The sequence below is a fragment of the Musa acuminata genome, chromosome BXJ2-7 (genome assembly GCF_036884655.1).
Source record: "Musa acuminata AAA Group cultivar baxijiao chromosome BXJ2-7, Cavendish_Baxijiao_AAA, whole genome shotgun sequence".
NCBI lineage: Eukaryota > Viridiplantae > Streptophyta > Magnoliopsida > Zingiberales > Musaceae > Musa > Musa acuminata.
In genome coordinates, this window is record NC_088344.1 from 27197501 (window position 1) to 27217611 (window position 20111).

Consider the following 20111-nt stretch of genomic DNA (forward strand, 5'->3'; position numbering starts at 1 on the left):
TCATTCTCCAATGAGCACCTACATTATATCCCTAGTGTTCCAACATGAGCAGCTATGAGACCAACCGCCTCTATCATATAGATTGGTATATAGTGCACCAATATATCCAATTATCTCGACGTCCTTCTCGAGTAACCTATGACCGAAATTATTTAATGTTTGTGTTTAAAGGTGAATCGATCTCATTATCATGATCTCATCACGCACGATCTGATTCTTATTACACAAATCCATCGACATCATAATATATATATGTATATATATATATGTATATGTATATATGTATATGTATATATATATATGTATATATATATATGTATATGTATATATATGTATGTATATATATATGTATATATATATATACATACATATATATACATATACATATATATACATATACATATATATACATATACATATATATATACATATATATATATACATATATATACATATACATATATATACATATATATATATATACATATACATATATATACATATATATATATATACATATATATATATATATATATATATATATATATATGAAATAAGTAATATAAAATAAGTAAATGCTATAATAATAATGATCAAAAAGAGTGTGTGTCATGTCACACGTGCTATCACTCACGTGATTGACTTGCAAGACACTTATGGCTAGCATATAAGTATAAACATGAGTGATAAAAAAAGATAGTCCTCTTTTTATTGTGTTAAAGATGAGCTTTTATATTTGGTCATAAATAGATAGAATTTTGATAGAATATTATGCAGGGAGATAATCTCTAATCGCCTCCAACAAACTTCCCTTAGCCTTTTATCCACATAGGCGACAAGATGGGGGAAGGGACAACTTATAACTATTTGTCTTGAATCTTATCCACGTGAGTAGATAGGTGGAAGGTGACATCCATCATCTCCTTTCACCCTTGATATCACATAGAGGCCATATGTTGGATGACGATTGACTTACGATGTTCTCTATATCACTTATACAACACTAACTAAATCTAAATGAGATATTTATTACCCTAAAGAATATCAAAAATAGAGTCAAAATGACCATATTATCATAATTTCAAGATATTAGTGGTAGCACAATCGACTTTAGAAAACTTTGATTGAATGGGCTGAAAACCTTGACTCAAGAGATATTGTAATAGGTGATATTATCGTCGCCATTACTGAATAGGCTAATATGTTTAGCCCAGTAAGGATCCAAGTTTGTCTCAATTTTAAGCAAGAAAAGCACTAGTTGTCATAGGAAGTGATTTTTTATTCTAACCATAATTTAGCCTTCAATCAAAATTTTAACATATCGTCGAATTTTTCAATATATCACCTTATCCTTTGGTATATCAACTTTGACATCACATTTGACCGTTTGATATAATATCCTATCCTCCTATATAAAATTTGATTTTTGGTACATTATCTGATCATATGACTCAACATCCAATTTTTTAGTTCAACAATATTTCCATATAATAACCAATCCTCAATTGGACGCTGGACCCTCTACCAATCTGAAGTATTATTTGATATACTTTTTATATCACTTATTTTAATAAAATATTAGTTCCTTAGGTTCATAAATTAATTTTATTTTTAAAATAAAAAATTCAATATAGAGGTTGAAAAGTGAACTAGTGTCTAGATAAGGTCGAGCATATATGCCTCTAATTCATATCTTTATAATACAATATCTCATATCGCAGTTACGTGCATTGGCTATCTTTTCCCTCTTGTAAGCCAACCCATCATTACAACTACTTCGAATCAAAATAGTGTGACTCATATCTGGGGCATGTAGGGTCCCTTTATTATCGAACACGTCACCAAGGACCCTCTCTCCTAACGTGCCCTAGAACTAATCTCTTTGAAGATTACTATACAACAACTATACCGTAAAAGGAGGAAAAAAAGCTAAAAATACGTATAATTATATATAATTAATGATATTTCAACTTGAATACGAGCACTTCATTTTTTTTCTTAGGATATATGCCATGTAATTAAAAAGTGAATGAATTAAGTTGGAGCGAGTGACATAAACTCGGGGAATTCAACCCGGTGGCTTTCCCATCGTGCTGCGACGACAACGGCATGTGTCCGAGCCACGTCACCAACACAACACGTCGTATGCTACGGATACCAATAAGCAACGCAACGAAGTCGCGCCTTGGCTTTCCCACACTCCGACCCACAACCCCGGCCACGTCACTTGTGATCTCATCTCCCAGTGCTCTCTTTGGGACCCAACGCAGCGCCTGAGGTCATCTAATAACGGAGCGTTTGGTCTGGCCTCGGGACGTCCAAGTCACGACCCCTTCCCCATCTCCCCGCGGCCCACATCCTTCGCTCGCCAACGCAATCATAACGGACTTCGTATAATTAGTATTATTCTCGACGTGGCAATTCCGACCATATTTGTACCCCCCTGGCTGCCCTCGCCCAATTCCATGGTCTCGCTCCATGTGCAAGTCCCAATCCGCCACCAAGGCCTCACAGCCCATTTCCCGGCACAGATCTGAATCCTCCTCCGCCTCAACTGCCCCCTCTTCGTCCGGCGCCGCCGCCTCCTCCTCCTCCTCCAGTGGTACCCGCACCGACCCCGGTAGCCGCTTCCGCCGCCAGCCCCCTACCTCTATCCCCTCCGGCTCCTCGTTGTCCTCCAAGCCCTATACGTCCTCCTCTTCCTCCGCCCTTAGCCTTGCCTCCCTCCGCTCCTCCCTCCCGGAGGCCCCCGCCCTCTACTCCTTCCCGGAGCTCTGCGCCGCCACTAATAACTTCCTCGCCAAGCGCCTCCCCGGCGCCTCGTCCTCCGCCTGGCGCTGCACCCTCCGCGGCCGGGACGCCGTCGTCATCCAGCGTCCCCTCCGCCACCGCCTTAGAAGCGGCCACCCTGAGGTTGCCCTCCGCGCCCGTCTCGCTGCCCTCGGCAGGTCCCACCACAGCAGCCTCGCTCGCCTCCTCGGCGCCTCCCTCGCCGATGACCACGTCTATCTCGTCTACGAATTCGTTCCCGGCGCCAGCCTCGCCGACTGCCTCCGCAACCCGCGAAATCCCCGCTTCACTCCGCTCGCAACCTGGGCTTCCCGCGTCCAGGTCGCTGCCGACGTTGCCCACGGCCTCGAGTACATCCACCAGCATTCCTCCGCCGCCGCCGGCGTCCACAACCGGGTTAAAAGCTCCGCCGTCATCGTCACGGAGCCCGACTTCCGCGCCAAGATCTGCCACTTCGGCGCTGCGGATCTCGCCGGTGAGGTCCCCGATCCCGATCCTGCCGCCGAGGACGCAGAGATCACCCCGGTCCTATCGCCGTCGTCTACGAGAAAGGGATCCAACGAGCGTCAGAGAAAGATTGAGGGGACAACGGGGTACATGGCGCCGGAGGTGCTCGCCCACGGGGCTGTGTCGAGGCGGTCCGACGTGTTCGCCTTCGGGGTGATGCTCCTAGAGATGGTCTCCGGCGAGGAGCCGCTCAAGTACCGGTACGACAAGGAGCGTAAGGCCTTCGACGTGTTCTCACTCATCGAAACGGCGCGGGAGGCGATCGGGGTGGCGTCGGAGGGGGACGAGGAGGAGGAGCGGCGGGGGAGGGTGAGGCGATGGGTGGACAGGCGGCTGCGGGACTCGTTCCCGGTGGAGGCTGCGGAGAAGCTGATCCGGGTGGCACTGCGGTGCGTGGAGACGGAGGCGGCGGCGCGGCCTGACATGACGTGGGTCGCCGGGAAGATCTCCAAGGCGTACCTGGAATCGAAGGTGTGGGCGGAGAAGGTTAGGATTCCGACCGACTTCTCGGTGTCGATGGCTCGGCGGTGAGTGTAGGTCGTCTATTTCTTTTGGGGTATCTCAATCCAAAGATTTATTGGTTATTTGCGTGTTGGGAATAGTGGTTTTGGTGTGATTGGGTCAAATAAACTAACGATTCATTCAATACACGAGACTGCAATTGTTGACAATCCTATGTGACGGGGCGCAAATCTTTTTAATTAGTTTCCGTCGCGTGCTGTAGAACTGCACCTTTTTGACAATCCTATCTGACAATCCAGTGGTGTTGGGCCATCATGCTTTGAAATTGGTGTAGAACTTCACATTTTTGAGATTTGCGCAGAATGTTAGTGATATAGATGGTGGAAAGCGCGTTGCAGCGAGCATGGAATATGCTTTGGCAACGATATCTCACCTGTTATTATGATAAAAGTATGCAACCAACAAGTTAATCACGACTGGGTAATATAATAAAAAGAGTGATGACAATCAATATAATGCAACAACAAGTTGCAGTTTATATGGAGCTACATCATATATTGATGCAAATGATGTTGGATAACATGGTCTTTTTTTTTTTTGTTCTGCCATAATCATGTTCCAACAGCAAAAATCTAACAATCGATATAAAAAGAAGCACATGAACATGTTGCATGGGATAATTTATCATAATGATCAAACAACTCCCGCAACTAATTCTGCATTAGTAGGTTTCTTAGCGGCTGGCTGTTGGTTTCATATAGAGTAAGCAGACACCGCGTCCTGATATAGTGAGACATACAGCAGTGAAGCCTCTTTCTCTATCAGGGCCTATTGCACCAAGGGCTTCTGCAAAAACAGATACTGCATGGAAAAAGAACATGGGTAAAGATACCCTACCTAGATAAGGTCACAATTTCTAGGTCACTTTGGATCCTTACCTCGAAGGACATGCCGGATCTTTCGTACTCCAGCATGCTCAAAGCAACCTCACAGCTCTGGGAAACTATTGGTTCAGGATCCGATGCAAATTCTTTCAGAAGTGCCACACATTCACCATCTGGAGCAAGACGAGAAGAAAATAAAGGCATCAAAATCCAAAAACAAAAAAACTGAGATTGTTAGGTTAAAATGAAGTGTCACAACAACATTAACAAAATTCAAGGTCATGGAAACAAAGCAAATAGAACACTTGGAAATTAAGATACTTAAACTGATAAACAAAAAAAAAGGTGACGGAGGAATGACTAGCAAAGGACTGTAGAAATATATGACACAGACGGAACAAGCAGCTTCTTAGTCCAAATCCATCACTAACGAGAGAATCTATGGCTTTGAGGTAAAACAAACAAAAGTAGATAGGGGAACTAAGAGTCTCAACCAGGATGTGACTTCTTTTGCAACACCACCACCACTTGGTAGTTGATGCCAGCCTAGTTAGGTAAAGAGTATACAATACAAAACACATTTCGGTACAAGATCTTCTGAGGAGAACAAGTGCACCAAACAATAGATTTATACAATCAACTGACTTCATAAAATTGACATAAAACCAACTGCCGATTGCAGATATACCTGCTATGGAGCCGAGGGCTTCTGCGGCTTCATGTCTAACCATTGGGTGCTCATCGACATTTTTTAGGACCTCAGAAAGTGTAGCAGTGGCTGTTTTGTTCTGCAGCTGACCCAAGACATATGCGACCTGCATAGTGAGTTAAAAGAGATCATTAGTTTAGTAGATGAGTATGATGTCATGCTGCAAAATATCACATTAACAATTTAAAGTAGGAAATCCTTACAGTTGCATTTCTTTTAATTTCATGGTTGCTGAACAATGTTGTTTGGTGGTTTTGTTACAGAGACAACAAGTTGAACATTGTGCATAAAAGAGTTCTCAAATGGAAAATACAGATTCCGAAAGATAAGAAAGAAAGTCATAAAAAGTATCAAAAACAGGCCTGAAACTAAACACCAGAAATTTCACAAAACTATTGAGTCAAATGATTAAATGTATTCCTACTGAATCTCAGTTTCTCCGATCAAAATACTTGTTTACTGACTAACATTGTAAGAACACTTCTATTGTAAAGAAGCAAAATGCAACAGAGATCAGCTAACTGAAAATCCAACTGAACTCAAGCATTTATACAAACACTGTTCATCCTTTTTTTGGGCACAATGATTTTTATATATTTATAAGTATAAACAAAAATCTCTTGCACATAGCTAGCTGCATCATATCAGATTATGTGAATAAAGATATTGTGACAGCATCTCACCCAACAAAGACTGTTATAATGCAACAGTGGTTCAAAACCAACGGGTCAAGTCTCATTTGTGTGAGTCAGTATCAACCCAGTTTGACAAAGGACCAGTACCAGACCATATAGGATGGTACCAATTGATATTTAGCGGTTACCAAAACTGGTAGTGGATGAAGACTTAAATCCTTATTCAAACTTCAAGACTGAGCAACATAATCCAACTCAATAAATTTCACAAAAAAATAACTTATCCAGGAAATAAAATGCTTGCTTACATCTTCAGCATTAATTGTGAATAATCATCATACAGAAGACACAATCTTCATAAACAAATAAGACAAGCCTAATTGTGTCCACAGACAACTGACATACCTCATGCCGTAAGAGAGCACTTCTTGCACCTAATGATGAAATGATAGCACTAACTGCAGCATCTCTACCATCATTTCTTAGTGCAAATAGTGCAGCATATCTCTCATACATACCCTCTTCTTCATTTAGGAGAACTTCCCTTAAACAAGAACAAAATGGCAACTGAGCCAGGTGAAAACCAATTAACAATTCAAGTACCAAACTAGTGATATTATACCTCAATTGATCTACTGAAGAAATAAGGGAAGTAGGCACAGCTGGATCAACTGAAAGAAAGGGAGAAGCATTTATTGGGGATGTTCCATCCATACTATTGAGGCTCTTTTGTTCCTTAATTCGTCTAAGAGCTAATTCACATGTTTCTTGCACCTCCGGAGCTGGGTCATTTGTCAAACTGTCTTCTAAAATGGGAATAACACTGTCCAAGCCAATTGCTCCAAGAGCTTCAGCTGCCTAAGTATTAGTGACAATTGAGCACAACTAAAAATATACAAAAAAAACCTTGGTCATGCAATAAAATGCTCAAGAGAAGGGGTGACCTCATGACGAACAATTGGATGTAATGAAATATCTTTGAGAACATTCACTAAGGTAGGAATTGCTTCGACATCCTGCATCTGACCAAGAGCAAATGCTGCCTCATGTGCAAGCAAATTTGAAGAATCCCTTGTGGCTGAAAAGAAGAGGGAAAAAAAAATACAGAAACCGTTAACCAAAATTCATTCCATCCCACTAAATTCTAAGCAACATTTTCCAGAATTTCAAACTGAATTCAGAAATACTCTCAGGAACTGCTGTGGCAAAATTTCGTATGCAAACCAAAACATATTTTGCAAAATCGACTGTGATGACAAAGAGAAAGGGAAGACAACTCGTGAAATGTTCGTGGCTTAAACCAGCGCAAGTATCACTCAATTTCACAAAATTTGTGCTTTCTGGTCAAAAGTCAGATAAATTTTGACAAAGTTGCAATGAGAGGACCCTGATATCCCTGTTTTGAACAGTTGATCTGTGGTAGATCTTTCTTAAAATTTCCTATTCTTTTTGGCAAGCTGATCACTTTTTGCTGGTGGAATGGCAATTCCTAAATCAATACTTGGAACATGTACCATGCAGCCACTAAGATAAACAGAGGAAAATGATATGCTCCACCATCCATTTCAATTTTTTGCTCTGTTTATTTTTTCTAATCCCATGTTGTACCAATCCAAACCAACATATACTACTGACCTAATGATACAACACAATAACCAAAAATAATCCTTGAAAAGGATATCACTGAAGGCAAAATGTGACATTGTTTTATAGAATTATGCACTTTGTCAGATTAATCCCACTTTAGTATTATGATTGAAATATAAATTTCAACATGAATTTAGACTTCAAAGTCTGGCAGACATGAAAGGCAATACCGTGAAATGAATATTCAAGAAAGAAGTATTAATCTGACCTCTTCCAGCAACATTAAACTCAGTACACACTACTGTACTCAGAGGTCACATGAAAGACTTTCACCATAAACCATCAATGAGTAGTTACCCATATAAACAATTTTCTAGTAAGATCTTCAAGCTATCTCTTTTCTCTCTTTAAGTACTTCTAAAGTTATGATGTCTCATACTGTCCAAACATTGATCCTGTTGAACAAAACTATATACGTTACAAGAGGGGAAAGAATTTCACCATTAACATCTTATCAACCAATCTTGGGTAAAGATTCATTTTCATTTTGTGTTACCAACCTGAATATAACCAATGATCGACAGAAGTAGGATAAATATAGATTCCTGCCTCCATGATACTCAGAAGGTGAGATGTAATTGCAAAAAATATAAAACAAATATAAAAAATAGGAACCTTTTTCCACCTTGAACATCAGTTATAATCCAACACCTAATCTGACCTCCTAAATTAAACCCGTTTGCCTAAGCAGCTCCAATCCAGCACTAACCCACAGATCACACACCACAGGTTTGCAATCTTGTCATCCCTTAATCAATAAGTTATCTGTGTCGTCTTCTGCCTGCCTACAAGCCTACATTCAAAAGATCTAAATACATACCAATATGTGCTCAAAAGTCACAAGTCCAAATCAACAAAATCATCAGGATGCGACGTCCATATGAAAAATCGAATTAACAGGAGAAGAAAACGATCGAACTGGATGATGATTGGAACGTACCACAAATTAGGGCCTCGCGAGGGCCAGCGCCGCGGAGATTACGGAGGGAGAAGAGAGCCCTGAAGCGCTCCGAGATGGGTTGGCTGGGATCGAGAAGCCGCTCGCAGAGGAATCTCTCCATCTCCGGAGACGACTCCAAGGAGTTCTCACAACCCATCGCTTCGGCGCAGAGAGGAAGACGGCAACGGGGAGCCCAAAGCGCGATCAGAACCCTCGCTGACGATGGCGAACGCTATATATATATATATATATATATATATATAATCGGCGTTAGTCGAACGCATTCCAATCGCGTAATCTACATCCATCGGACTTTGAGATTCCCGCAATTACCATATGAACGGTGATATTACCTTCGTTCTGCGCCTCCCTTCCATCGCGCTTCAAGTTCGACCGGACACTCATCGGAAGCATCAAGACGCTCGCTCGACCCCATCAACGGTGATTAAAACCGTGCGCGTGCAAATAAAGTGCATCATTAAAACCGTGGAAAGAAAATAAGATGTCCCTCTTGGTCGATCTCCCCCGATCGAAAAAACCCGACGACAAGTTTGGCCACGCGATCGGAGTAAACTTGTTTTCTTGCTCCCTGTTCATCTCATGTCGATGAGTCAGTTGATCGATATGTCTTTCAATCGATCTATATGCCTAGGGTTTCCGATGCTTGTTAATCGATCCGAAGCTTCAATATCGCCCTTCTTGCATTCTTGAGTTTAATTTCCTCAAATTGCTGAGACACACGAGAAAGGTTCATCAGTATTTGATCGCGCTCTTCAGATTGTTTTCTTGGGTTTGGTTTTACGTGCGAAGTTTATGGCCTTCTTCAAACGTTTAGGTGTTTTGAATATTTTTGTGCAACTGCGCTGAAACCCTAACAATGAAATTGTTGATTTCGACACAGAAAAGATTCTTTAGGAAAGGCAGAGGATTTTTTTCCTGAAGTTAGTGCACCCATGAACTCAAGAAGGTTAGTTCTGATCTTTCTCTTACTCTGGAAATGGTTGGCATGATAATTTACTGTAAAATCACTAGAACTTAGATCTTATTTTGCTATGCTTTGCTTCTTTTGTGTGTGTGGGTGTTTACGTGTCCGCGTGCGTGTGTGTGCCCATGTTAAGAGTGTGAAGCCTTTTAAAGCTAGTGACTAGAAGACTAAGCTATGAAATAAGCCAGAAGTAGAGAGATTATCCGAGCATAATCTCGTGTCTTACATATTCACGTATTTGTAGGAGTTGTGGGAGAAGAGCAATGTTGTTGCCCCCATGGAACCTTAGTAAAAGAGACAACTAGAACCCTCATAGTGTAACAACTTGCTTAACTTACATTATAATCATAGTATTAGGATACCACTTTTGCACATTTCAAAGGTGAGAATTACAAATTTGGAAACTTTTTTTTTTATATATGGTGATTAGTTCATGATCTTGCATTCTATTTTCAAGAAATAAGCAATGTTTTGAACCAATAGCACTACTGTTTGATTGGACTAGGTGCATTTAGATACAAAAGTAGCAAAATCTTCTGTGCATGATGTTATTTGTGTTTATTATGACTTTTGACTGATTGCAGGGATTATCACAGCAACAGAACTGCTCTTTTTGATGGCATTGAAGAAGGTGGGGTTCGCGCATACTCATCTCATGAAATTGATGAGCATGACAATGATCTTGCTATGGAAGGGCTGCAAGATAGAGTCAACATTCTGAAGAGAGTAAGTGTAAATGAGTAATTGACTGCAATTTTTCACTTTTTTTGGTTCTTTTTTTATAATATTTGATGAGTAAATGGTAAGTTTTTCTGCACATTCCATGCATGCAAGAAGTTTGAAAATGGGAGAAACATGGGAGAGAGATCTCTATCATATTTTTTTCCTAATCTCTTTACCACAACCAAGTTAAAATGGATGGTCCTAATGTAATCTGGGCATAGGCTGTGTCTAGTCTCTCACCCATTGAAGAGTATATATGGGTAGACACATTACAATTTTGAAGGAAGACTTTGAGATACCATAAATAACAAAGATGTCATGGATTTGAATGCAGATATATTGATAAATCCGAGGTAGTTCTGAAAAATCAATTGATTGATATATGTGATCTGTTGCTAATAACCAGGAATTAAGCATTTTTACTTATCTTGGCTTAGATTCACTATGCGCAAATTGTTGGCTTGGAATATCAATCGAGTTGTGACACTCGTTTACGACATTTGATTGCCAAGTTTTGTGTTCAGGAGAGATGTTTGATTGTCAAACCTAAGTTTGTTAATGTGTGTTTCCCATGACATAAGATTATGGTTTTAAGCAAACTTGATTACAGGCCACAGAATTTTCTAGATGAGTTAATTTTTTTCCTGAATGAAACTGGTGTGATTATCGAGAATCTTCATTCTTCAGTGCTATGGCAATTAGCTAAATGGATGACCTGTACAAGGCACCATAAAATTTCTCTTTATTTTTGGAAGTTCTTAGAATTTTAATTGCCTAACCTCAGAGTAAATGTATTTTGTTATTTCTTCATGCCTTCAGACACTAAAAGAAATTCCTGAATTAATTAACTTTGAATGACAAAAACGTGACAGAAACTGTGCCTTGCAATTAAAAAGATCAGTTATCGGATGACTTCACCAAATATAGACATCTCAAGCATATCTTTTACAAGTTTTGTGTTATATTCTATACTCAATATCAGAAATGCATTCCAATAAAATTTTAAACCAGCCTAGAGAACCTTGGAATTTCTTTTTCCTGTTCATGATGTGAAAATTGAGTCTGTGTGTACCTTTTCGACACGGGCACAAGTGCAATGGCTTGCACAGGTCTCTGTGCATAAGTGCCTGAGTGCACACTCTTCCTGTCTGATGGTTTCCTTATTTGTCTTTCTTCTCTGATTTATGTATATTTAACCTATCAAGGCTGAAGAGAGTTTCGTGGTAATAACAGTGCCAAAAATTTGAGAGTAAATATTAACTAGCAATTTAGTTGCATCATGCAAATTGGATATATTCCTAATCATGAAATTGATATCTTCACGTCTCATACCAGTTAGGCATCTGTTCAGTTAAGAATTATAAGAATTGTAAAACCTGTAAGATGCAAAAGCTCCATCTTTGGATGGTCAATATAGTTTTTTATTCTGATCTGAGGGATCATCCTTTCCCTTTTCATATTTGTCGTAGTTCATGCGACTCATGCTCTTTGGCACCACAAAAAGTTTCACCTTCACTTGGTCCACCATATCAGAGTTCCTACCCCTATGGGGTTTGAGCTTCGTTCTTCTCTGCATGTGTTGTTCAAGTTCACTGGATCGTCATCTCTTGATGCCTGCACCAAGTATACTACAAAACTTGCAATATCAGTCAATCTTTTTACAGTTGACAGGTGACATACATGAAGAGGTTGAGAGTCACAATCGAATGCTTGATCGTATGGTACGTAGTTTACATGTTTGTGGTCATGTACCGATCCACCAATGCCTTGGTTGTTTGGTCATGGTCAGTGTACATGAGCATTGCTCTGATATCAGGGCAATGATATGGATTCATCAAGGGGCATCCTGTCTGGAACAATGGATCGCTTCAAGATGGTAAATAGTTTGAAGCTCATAGTGACTGTGACCCCCTTATTTCTGGACCGCTGAACATATTGAGCCTTCTTTTTGTATTTTAGGGTTTTGAGACGAAGTCGAGTCGTAGAATGGCTACCCTGGTGGCATCTTTTGTGGCCCTCTTCTTACTCGTTTATTTCTTGACCAAGTAAGCAAGCGTGTTAGATTGTACTTTCAAGATCTGGTGGTGGTGATATGTCATTATGCTTGCAATGACTGTAATTGTAATAACTGTGTGTGCTCCTCCTATATTGTCAATGTTAACAAGTGAAGTTGCTGTTATTGTATAGATGGGTGGCACCTGAGTTGAGCGGTCTGTTGCTACCAGTCGGTCTCTTAAACTTGGTCATCCAGCAGTGGTGCTTTAATAAACCATAAGAAATGGTAAGGTGTCGATTATAGCTGTGGGGATGATGAGTTATTTTCTATTATACGGATATGGCACAGGGATGAATAATAAAGGACGACCTCTCGTCTCGTCCTCCTATTATTCGTTCTCGTCTTATTCAAACAATATTTGGGCCTGCATGCCTGATCCACAATTGAATTTTGATTAAATTAATTATGATATATTTGATTCAAAAGAATTTGATAAAATAATATTAACTTGTTATTTATTCATAAAATTTGATATTATCAATTAATTTTGATAATAATTTTTTATTTTTAAAAAATAATAAAATTAATCATAAAAATATAAATAATTCATGGAGTTTTTTTTTTGCTCGATGGTTCTCTGCCCCATCCAAATAAATAGGGAATGAGATGGAGAGAAAAATGAGAGCGACGATAGGGCATGAGATGGAGAGGGAGGTGAGGGATGACATGCTGTCACCGAAAGACTCGAATCAAACCTTGGAGAAGCAGGAGAGATTGTTAACTAGGGGGGAAGGAGACGGTGAATTGAAAGCAACGTAATAAAATAATAATAATAATAATAATGATAATGATACTAATAATAATAGTAATCGAAGTTAGAAATAGATGTTTAGTAAACAGACCCAGAAAAGAAAGATGACACGTACGTAGGTATATATATATATATATGTATGTAAAAGCAACTGCAATTTTCTTCAAATGAATCCAAACATCATCAACAATGCCAATCTCTGGTGACTTGCCTTGTAGCAGACTTCTATAGACCATCAACAATGCATTGTTGGAGGACACTTTCTAAGTACCAAATATCGAAAAAGAATAAGAAAACAGAATTCAGAAATATAAATCCAGTCTCCACTTGATTGATCACTATCACCAATGAAAATTCTCTACAAGTTTAACACATACACTGCCAATCAAAACGATCTTGGGTAGTTGAAGTATCACCACTGAAAAGCCTCTATCATTCCGGCTGCACGCTCTATTCTCACCTGAATCCCCTCTGTTAGCATTAGGCACAAGAACAAATTGATTGAGTTTGTCGAAATCTAGTCACCATTTCAGGAGTTGCATAAAACTTACAACGGAAGACTAGTCTCATTTGGAAACACAATATGGCATTACCCAAAACATATGGGAAAGAAATGGAAGATTATGCATCTTTAGTTGGATGACCTGAAGCACTATCATTCAAACCCAACACAACAGCAAACAAATATCACCTACTCATATTTAAAAGCTATACAACAGAACAGACAAAGCAATCAAAGCGAAAGATAATGAAGACTGACAAAATACAGAAGGAACCCATAGGCACACACCTTTACCTGCTGAAGTGACAACTAGGAAATACATGGGAGAACAACAAAGGATATACATGATAGCAATTTATAACAGATACTACGATCTGTTGCTTTTTTTCTTTTCTCCTGTTGTTTTGCCACAATAGGCAATTCAAAAGAATTTGATCTATGACATGCAAACTTTCACCCAAAACCTTCAAGTTGCTTTTAGAATAGAAGGGAAACCTGCATTCATCTGGACTGAAGCCAACTCTGTACGGTTGACCACTAAAAACCATTTTCAGGAGACGACATGCTGTATGTGGTGTCGATCATCATTATCTGCAGAATAGAAAAATATATTTTCTGCACTGTAAGAAATAGACTAGAAAAATCAGAATCTACAATTCTTTCTCCAACTTTTACTGTGTCTCGACGTCAATTTTGAGAACCTGAGCATATATCAAAGAATTTGACATGCACTTGGTGGTGATTTCTCGATTAGCAAACTCTAGATTCCTTGAATTCTAGAAAGGGTGAACAGAACCAACTGTGAGATGCTTAAACAATATAGCAGAAGAGATTTTTATCCAAGATTTTTAAGATCATTATGCGTATAATTCGTGTCTTATATGAAAATGTAAATGCTAATTGCCAATACTACAGAGAAGTAAATGAAACCCTACTTGTGATGAATGTAAAAGAATAAAATAAAATATAACGTTAAGCAGTAATGAGTTGTTTCATATTCATACTTGATTACAGATGGCACAAGTATCACTTCTCTCCATCCATTCAAGAATGCAAGACAGATGAAAATGGTGTTCACACTTTGTCATAATTCGAGGGTTCTCTGTGTCATAATCTGTCAAATAGGGGAGAGAAAAATTCATCAGACTATCAATTCTAAGAAAAATACAAACTCAATGCTCATTGGATCAATTCAGCATAGTCAGATCTTAACCCTTCGTGCTAATGACAAGTCACACATAAGAATCCAAACTAACTTGCTATAGTCAGACAACAATAACAAGAAACTGTAATGTCCCAACTATATAGTTGGGGTCAGGCACATGAATCTTTGTCATCCTTAAGCTCTTTAATGTGAAAATCAACTTACTCCAATGCAAAAAGTATCTTATTGGATGTCTCCAAGGAGAACGTTAAAATGATCAAACCTGACCACAGTGGCTTAATTAATTATCCAAAAAAAAATCTTAATGTTAATTTATTCTTGTGAAGAAAAGAATGACACAGAAAATTCTTCAATTATAACACATCAAAGCCTTCTCAGTTAAGTGAAAAGCCACAGTAGCAAGCACATGCAACTTTCATGTTTTAAATGTAATTGCTGACAAATGTTCTCACAATAATCTACAATTGAGAAAAACTTATATATCAACCTGTTCAGCAAAGAAATACATAACAATATTCCAAATTATTTGTAATCCAAGAAATGCTGGCCAAATATTCAGAAGAAAATGGACATGTGTCCAGGGCATAAAATCCATAATATAGTCTCCATGTATAATTTCCTGTCATGTAAGAACATTACTAAAGAGAGACAGCATGAGCTTCTGTCAATGAATTTGTTTTTCAATAATGTAGCTTCCATGATGCAGTTAACAAGGATTGCCAGCAAGTCAGTACAACCATTATACAGTTACAAAAGATGGATAATCACTATTATTATTCTATGGAGAAAAATGGTTCTTAAGTTTCGAAAGATAACAAGGATTGCTAAAAAATAAGTATGATCATGATGTCATTATATCAGATGTATAAACACTATTACTATTTAGGGAGAGAAATAGTTCCTAAAAACAGAGAAAAATTTATAGTTCTAATATCATGAGACACTATCAAAAAACCCTAGAGCAGGAAGAAATCATTCTCCACAAACAAAATAGGACTACCTTCGAGACAAATGGGGCAAGCGTCCTCCTCATCTGTAGTTGAGGTAACAGGCTTACTTATCTCATCTTCAGTAGTCTTAGGAGAATTATGCTCGCTCTGAGCTTTATTCTTGCAGTCTGAAGTTTCAAACCTATCATTAGTTTCTCCTGTTGGCCCAGAATTGTCTAGCTGCATAGGATCAGTTTTGGTGGCACAACAGTCAACATCTCTGCGCAAAGTTTGTGTGCTTGCCAAACCCACATCATAGGGCAAGGGTGCAGGAGGTGCTTGGTAAGTATCTGGAGTAGATGTGTCCAGATTAGTGTCAACAAGCAGTCCTGAAGAGACTGCAGACAATGCACCATGACTGGCTGATGACAGAGGTTCATGCTCCTCCAAGTCTTGAGGGCACTGCAAAAGGTACATAAATTAAATTACCAAGCTTCTGATCCTGATACTGAGTTTTGTGTGCATAAATTAAATGGGTTGTTAGATTATCTCCTTAATGAGTAACAATGTTCACATACTTGCCCAATTTAGAGGAACATGCAACAAAAAAACATGGTCTCATGAAGCAAAAAAGAATTCAAGAAACTAATCAAAAGGCTCCATTTCAATACAACCAAGGAAATAAGTTTACTGCACAATTATAATAGATCAAACAATACAACAAAAAAGAAGATGTATTTATCATTATGTGGGCAAAGGCTCCCCAAAAACAACCAGACAAAACAGAAAAGAAAGAAACCAAGAAAGTTAGGCTGAGAGCTGCTGAACTGGATGTAACTTGGATCAAGTCAAATGTTTTGATCGAGTCTAGTTAGGATTTGATCTGAGTTGTATCTAGTCAGATTGTCTATATTACTATCAAAAAATTGTCATATCCAATTTTTCATTGAGGAACTATACCTTTTCCTTAGTTTACAAAATCATCTTAAGATAAGACGGTATAATGTTAGGTTCACAACAGCCTATACTTATGATTTTGAGCATTATTATAGTTTAAAAAACTACTAGCAGAGTGCTACTTAAGCATATTGCACATTGGCTTCATCTGTAGAAGTGTGTTTGATATTCAATAACAGAACACACTCATAATTTAAATCTTCTAAAATCCATGCCAATATCTGCATATGTACCTTACATTAATAAATAGGTTTCATATGGTCATTCAATCACCCAAATTCTATATGTTATCATGATGAAAGCATTTTGAGTACGTGGATACAAATTTTATCCACAAACCCATCTCCAATCACTTCTAATTTTCAGGTGCGACTATAGTTTCCACAATAGGCATAATGTGGTAGTTGGTACTGTCTTGTTTAAAATCAAGATTGTCAAACTGCTATATTTTTTAGGCCATAACATTCAGACTAAGCAAAACACACCATTGAATAATTGGCAAAGCAGCTGCTTCTCAAGTAACATCAACCTGAAACAGGTGCATATTATCTTAAATGACACAAATATCTACTTGTATACAACAGTTTGGCCTACAACAACAAGAAGCCACAATGTCACAGCTATTTGCGTAAATTATATAGATATGTTACCATCAGTAAGCTTAGTACAAGACAATAGCTCTATACAATTACTTGAGCTATAGAACTTTAAAAATCGATAGATCACTACATCTAAGGTGTTGCACTAGCTCCACGATGCTGCTTCTGCTACATGTCCATTTGCTACCAACATGAACCACCTCTCTTTTCTTTGCAAAGTAAATGCAACATTTCTTAAATGGTGTATGCAATGCACATATTTAGTATTCAGTGTCAATAGTAACAAAAAAAACACATCAGAAGAAATGGCTACGCACATAGGAATAAGCTGGTGCTCTATCTAACTCAGCCCTTGATGAACAGCAACAGCAACCACCCATTACCTATTTATTTGTTTAAGTCAAAAGTGCAATCTGACTTGGAAGTTACAGGATATTCATACATTATTTCCCGTGATCTGCCATATGAGATACCAAGAGTGTTAGTGCTTGCCAAAACATACACATGAATGAATAATTCTCAATTGCACCATAAGATAAAACTGAAAAGGATTCTGCAAATAAGTTAAAGCATAGCCATCCATCGTTAAAGGCAAACACATAGAATTTGATTTGGATAATGAGAAACTCTATTTTATGGATTATAAATGTTAATGTATTTGTAATTTACTTAATCTGGAGCCTTCTAGCCAGTGTCCAACAGAAGTGAAACTTAACACAAAATTCACGTAATGTGATGTCAACTCAACCACATAAGCAGTAAATTTCAGATCCACTAATAACCAATGTAAAAAAGGCATTCAAACTTCCCACCTATGGTTCTTCCACTGACTGAATATATTTAACAACACTTAGACTAGCCAACGGTCATCGATTCTTTTCAAACCACAATACAAGTTCCATTTATCATCCACAACATAACTCAAAATTAGCATCATGATGAGGAGGTAAGAATTCCTTGATTTACCGATCAGTTGTGCATCAAAGAGGTGAAACCCAACGCTCTTGTGCTAACTAAGAGGAAATCTGGAATACAAATATCTGGTTACAATAAAAAAACTACTAGACACATCTCAAGGCAAAGTCAAATTAAAGATTGATTATAAATTCACTCTTCATCGAGAAAATTGGACTCTTTTTACAGCAAGTAACATGCAAGGATAACCAAGCACCAGCCTCCAGTGAAGTCACCCTCATCGGACTACCATTTTTTTGTTTTTTTTGGGACAAAGGATAAATATCGAAGGTGGGATTCGAGCTCAGAACCTTGTGATAAATTATCAAGGTCATTACCAGCTAAGCTAGCTGACACCTTCAAATTTTTAAATATGTCAGATAAGTTTCAAACTCCCAACCTTTGGTAAGATGGTCTGGTACATCATTACCAGACCAATATTTAAGGTGTTGGACAACCCAAATTTATGATGAAAGGATAAAGAGCCAGCCATCCAGATAAATTCTGGATCGAAGGTCAGTGTACAATCCACCATGGCGTTCAGAGTTTGATAGAACTGCTCCAACATACCTTAAACAAAGAGTACATGAAAGAGAATAAAGGATCGCGAATCTAGCTAATGGGTCTCAATTTGTCTAAGAGGACAGCATCTATCAGTTCGTGAACTCGGAGAGATACACGCGTGTGATAGCCCAACAGGATTTATACTCCCCCTATCACCTGAGTTCGATAACTGCACGATACACCAAAAGGACCTCCATTGAGGGGAAATCAGAAGTCCCAAACACGAGCTCTGCTACCCTCGGTAGAACTCATGGGCAATAAAGGCAAACGGAGGGATCTAGCACTCGCCACAAGGCTCAAAACAAGACAGACGAGCGAATCATCCCGGCCAGCAGAACGATCAGATGTCAAGCCCCCATCACTCATCCAAACCAATCAAGAGCACATCCACACACACAATTAGGCGCGAGAAACCGACCGAATTCGACGAACTACCGGTTGCCGCAGCTCGGCGAGAAGGGCGAGGGGTGATGAGCAAGGAAAATTCGAGGGTTTTACCGTGTGATGTAGCGGAATTGCAAACCCTAGACGTTGGCAGCGACGGCAAGGGTTTCTCGAGCCATCGGTCGGACCGAGGGGCGGTCTTCGTCGGCCTTTTCCTTTTCTTCCTCTTCCTCTTCCTCCGCCAAATTCGAGCAAAATGTGGAGACCCATATATATATATATATATATATATATATACACATACACGGAACAGAGAGAATAAGAGCGAGCGAAGGATTCCATCCGTAAAATTACACGTTTGAATCACCTGTCTTTTGTTTGGTTAAAGAGATGAGCGGTCCGTTGGTCCCACAGCGGAGATGGGGTATCGATGTATTATCGGTATAACGAAAACGTAACGCAGAAAGAGATTCCATCAATTTCATAAAATGAAGAGGACTTTTATTCTACCGGGCGTGGGTTCACCGAACCGGCGTCGCTGCGATGTGATCGAAGGGGGCGACGGAGAGCGAGTGGGATCCACAGGTGAGGCCGCCGTTTGGTCCAATCACCGGCCAGGTTTCTGAGTCGAAGACGGGTGAGAGATACAACTGCTTCTTTTTGCTTTGTTCGGCGGAAAGCGTGGGCCGCGTGGCGGCCGGCGCCATGCTCCCGACCTGAGTGGGCGCCAAGACCGCGGACGACTTCGCTCACCTACTCACTTATTGGGTAGCAAAGTGGGCCCCTTTATTGTCTCCCCAATGTCTGTGTAATAAGCAATCGCGGGTAAAGGTTGGTCGACAGAAATTAGTACGTAAGCCTTTTTCCTACGCATATAAATATAAATATAAATATAAATATATATATATATTTATTTATGATATGAAACGAATTTTCCTGAAAAGACCTCTTTTTGAGCCGGTCATTTT

At 39.2% G+C, this 20111-nt stretch overlaps 4 protein-coding genes across 8 annotated transcripts; 2 read left to right on the forward strand and 2 right to left on the reverse strand.

Annotated features, from left to right (window-relative positions):
* The first annotated feature begins 2344 nt into the window (after positions 1–2344).
* LOC135617477 (protein LYK5-like) lies at positions 2345–4111 on the forward strand. Its single transcript, XM_065117707.1, has one exon. It carries the CDS (start codon positions 2479–2481, stop codon positions 3826–3828), a length of 1350 nt encoding a protein of 449 aa, XP_064973779.1. The 5' UTR covers positions 2345–2478; the 3' UTR covers positions 3829–4111.
* A 134-nt stretch (positions 4112–4245) lies between these two features.
* Positions 4246–8809, reverse strand: LOC135617478 (deoxyhypusine hydroxylase-B-like). The gene is made up of 7 exons (XM_065117708.1): positions 8575–8809; positions 6932–7065; positions 6610–6845; positions 6393–6531; positions 5332–5458; positions 4698–4816; positions 4246–4620 (listed from the first exon to the last, which is right to left on the reverse strand). Exons 1-7 carry the CDS (start codon positions 8729–8731, stop codon positions 4588–4590), a joined length of 945 nt encoding a protein of 314 aa, XP_064973780.1. The 5' UTR covers positions 8732–8809; the 3' UTR covers positions 4246–4587.
* Positions 8810–9008: 199 nt separating this feature from the next.
* LOC135617479 (bet1-like SNARE 1-1) lies at positions 9009–12466 on the forward strand. Of its 3 annotated transcripts, XM_065117712.1 has the most exons (6): positions 9009–9142; positions 9476–9541; positions 10144–10285; positions 11947–12003; positions 12099–12158; positions 12242–12466. In XM_065117712.1, exons 2-6 carry the CDS (start codon positions 9528–9530, stop codon positions 12329–12331), a joined length of 363 nt encoding a protein of 120 aa, XP_064973784.1. In that variant the 5' UTR covers positions 9009–9142; positions 9476–9527; the 3' UTR covers positions 12332–12466. The 3 variants fall into 3 exon arrangements, with proteins under 3 accessions (XP_064973784.1, XP_064973782.1, XP_064973783.1); XM_065117710.1 differs by having other exon boundaries at positions 11947–12158; positions 12242–12331; XM_065117711.1 differs by having other exon boundaries at positions 9050–9322; positions 11947–12158; positions 12242–12331.
* Positions 12467–13257: 791 nt separating this feature from the next.
* Positions 13258–19438, reverse strand: LOC135583638 (probable E3 ubiquitin-protein ligase RHB1A). Of its 3 annotated transcripts, none has more exons than XM_065117714.1 (5): positions 19258–19438; positions 15757–16147; positions 14596–14705; positions 14087–14182; positions 13258–13560 (listed from the first exon to the last, which is right to left on the reverse strand). In XM_065117714.1, exons 1-4 carry the CDS (start codon positions 19411–19413, stop codon positions 14129–14131), a joined length of 711 nt encoding a protein of 236 aa, XP_064973786.1. In that variant the 5' UTR covers positions 19414–19438; the 3' UTR covers positions 13258–13560; positions 14087–14128. The 3 variants fall into 3 exon arrangements, with proteins under 3 accessions (XP_064973786.1, XP_064973787.1, XP_064973785.1); XM_065117715.1 differs by lacking the exon at positions 13258–13560 and adding an exon at positions 17559–17698 and having other exon boundaries at positions 13763–14182; positions 19258–19398; XM_065117713.1 differs by lacking the exon at positions 13258–13560 and having other exon boundaries at positions 13763–14182.
* Positions 19439–20111: the final 673 nt, after the last annotated feature.